The 2,903-nt window shown below is 30.2% G+C and overlaps 1 protein-coding gene across 1 annotated transcript; it reads left to right on the forward strand.

The window, feature by feature from the left end:
* Positions 1 to 1,199: 1,199 nt before the first annotated feature.
* LOC111691949 lies at positions 1,200 to 2,255 on the forward strand. Its single transcript, XM_023455501.1, has 3 exons — positions 1,200 to 1,608; positions 1,657 to 1,707; positions 1,924 to 2,255. The coding sequence occupies exons 1-3, from the start codon at positions 1,200 to 1,202 to the stop codon at positions 2,253 to 2,255; spliced, it is 792 nt and encodes a 263-aa protein (XP_023311269.1).
* Positions 2,256 to 2,903: the final 648 nt, after the last annotated feature.

Here is a 2,903-nt window from a genome sequence, read left to right on the forward strand (position 1 = left end):
CTTATAAGGAACATTTGTATGTACAGAAGTGTATCATAGTAGTATGTTACTTATGCATGTGACTAAATCATACTTAAACTTTTCCACGCTAATCACTTCGTGATCACAGTTTGTAAATAATCTAAAATACGTAAAAGTTATTTTCAAAAAGAGCAATGTACATATATACTTTGTGCCATGTACTCTATGTTGATTAGTAGTTGTCCTCGAACGGTGTACCGAGGTTCTGCCTTCACAATATTCTCTTCAACAGCTTTTTCCTGCTTTTGCAATTTTCTGTTCTAATTCTCAAGCGCTCATACTTTCTTTTGGTCACAAATTTTCCTTTCTACAAACTCTGTTCTTCATCCGGCATTTTACAGGATAAAGCAATCAACAGTGCGAGAGATCACGTAACATATTGTGTACCTATACAATAAATGACAAAGATTGCCAACTTAGAAATAATAAACTCACCATACTCGTGCGCTGCTGCCAAGTTTCTGTTGCAACTTTTGGCATATATTTACGTATATTGGGTAAAAAATAATAATTGAAAGATGGAAATATAAAATAATAAGTATTTTAAACTCGAGTTTATTAAGTATCTATACTTTTATTGATCTGTGACGTAGAATCTGTCGTTAAACTTTGAAGACTATATCATCAACTTCCTGTATAGAGAAAAAATTTTCTGTCTTTTTTTTTTTTGCCGAATCCTGATACATATTATTGTCTTGAAATTTACAGTTGTCTTAAATTTGAAATAAAAAAATCGCTATACTTTAAATCAGAAGCTCCTAATAAGTCAGTTAATTTTTTTCTCTTTTCTCTACATATTAAANTTTTTTTCACCTATGAATAAAGTGAGGAGTAATTAACCAGTAGTTAAATTTACATATCAGATTTATTGCGCATGGATCTTTTCATTTAAAATAAACTTCTTGGTTACTAACTGCAAGTAGTTTAATAGTTGGTGAATGTTTTCATAAAATTAGTAGATGAAAATCCACATGACACCAAATTAAAGAAGAAGAGGAGTTAGTTTTGATCGGAATTAGCTAGTTGTTTGAGGTTAGACGGTTAGACTTGCTTTAAAAATTGAAATAAGTTACATAATTTACAACAAAAATACGCAGAGGTAAGTATATATAGTTGCGGTTTTATACCTATGTATTATATAGTACAATAATATCGGAATTCATTATAGGTTAGTAATTATGGATGAAAGTGAAAAATCTAAGCGAGACAGATCCCAAAATTTTACAAACAGTGAAACCCGATTACTAGTTGAATTGGTATTGAAAAGAGCTGAAATATTAGAAAACAAAAAAACCGATGCAGCCATGTGGCATCAAAAGAATATCGCTTGGGCTGAAATTACAAAACAATTTAATGCAGAAAGTGGCACAATTCCTAGAACTGATAAAATGTTGAAAACAAAATATGAAGGTTTGAAGAGACTTGTAAGAAAAAAACATGCTAAGAACAAATATGAACAATATTGGACAGGAGGAGGAACATTCACTTTTATTCCCTATACGGATTACGAAGAAAAATTACTTGGTATTATAGCCATAAGTGTCGAGGGATTACCATCAATACATGATGGTGATGATAGTAATGCAGGTACAAAACATTTAGATACTAACATATTAAAGTGTTTTTTTCTTGCAGTTCCATCTGCTTCGTTATCTGTAGATACAGATTCCACCGTAGAAAATGTAGGCGAGCATGAACCGCTGATATTACAAATATAACAGAAAGTCATAAAGATGCAGGTTTGTTAACAGTAAGATTATTAAACACGAATTTCTTACGACAGGTATCGAGTATGCAACTAATATTTTTTATGGCTCTTATTGAATCTTTGGGGAATAAGTAGGGCAATACAGTATTATGTTTTATCTTTTTGTAACACATTTTTCTTTTGATTTACTTTAGAAGTAGAAATTAATATGTTTGGTACAAAGCATTCCTTAAGATGGACAAATTTAAGTAGTAATCAGATACGGAAACCAATTAATCCGAAGTTATTAACAAACAAGAAAAAAGGTGGTGAGAAGGAAAAATTAAATGAAAAGTATAATTATATAGCTGATACAAGAAAAGAATTAATTTCGTTACAAACTAAAATAGCAGAAAAGGAATTGGAGTTAAAAAATAAGAAAATAGAATTTGCCACAGCTGAAAATGAAAGAAAAAGCCAAGAACATAATAAAAGAATGGAGTTATTACAGTTGCAGATCGATAATTTTTTAGATTCTAATCAATAGTTGTTTATTAACTTATTTTATAGATGTAGATATAGATAACTTCAGAATTAACAAAATAAAAAATTAAAATATATTTTATTATTTTATTTTTTTACAAAATATTTAGTGTAAATTGTTATACATATAACTTTCAGTGAATACAGGTGTAACGATTAATATTTTTACATTTTTTAATTCCAGGTTTCATAACATACCTACTGATCATAATAATTACAAATTTGAAAAATATTCTATTAAATCTCTCCTAACTCTGTCATTTTGTCTGTCATTATGGACATAATTATCATGAATATTATCCAAATCCAACTCGTCATAACCGTCAGGAAGGGGATCTTCTCTGTCTAATGCAATATTATGTAAAACTGCAGTAGCAGTAATAATTTTCTGTATAAGACGAACATTGCAACGAAAACCAATCGATAAAATTGGAAATCGACGCTTCCAGATACCAAATGTTTTTTCAACGACATTTAAATTTTCAGCGTCTGTTCTAGGGTCTACCACTGGTGTTATAATATATGACCTTAAAGGATATCCACTATCTCCTAGTAACAAACCATTGCCCATGTTACCATTCTCAAATAGCATCCTTACTCTAGAGTTATCAAAAATGTTACTGTCGTGGGCTGCACCTGGCCACCGTGCAAC

Source organism: Anoplophora glabripennis, unplaced genomic scaffold (assembly GCF_000390285.2).
Source record: "Anoplophora glabripennis isolate ALB-LARVAE unplaced genomic scaffold, Agla_2.0 scaffold703, whole genome shotgun sequence".
NCBI lineage: Eukaryota > Metazoa > Arthropoda > Insecta > Coleoptera > Cerambycidae > Anoplophora > Anoplophora glabripennis.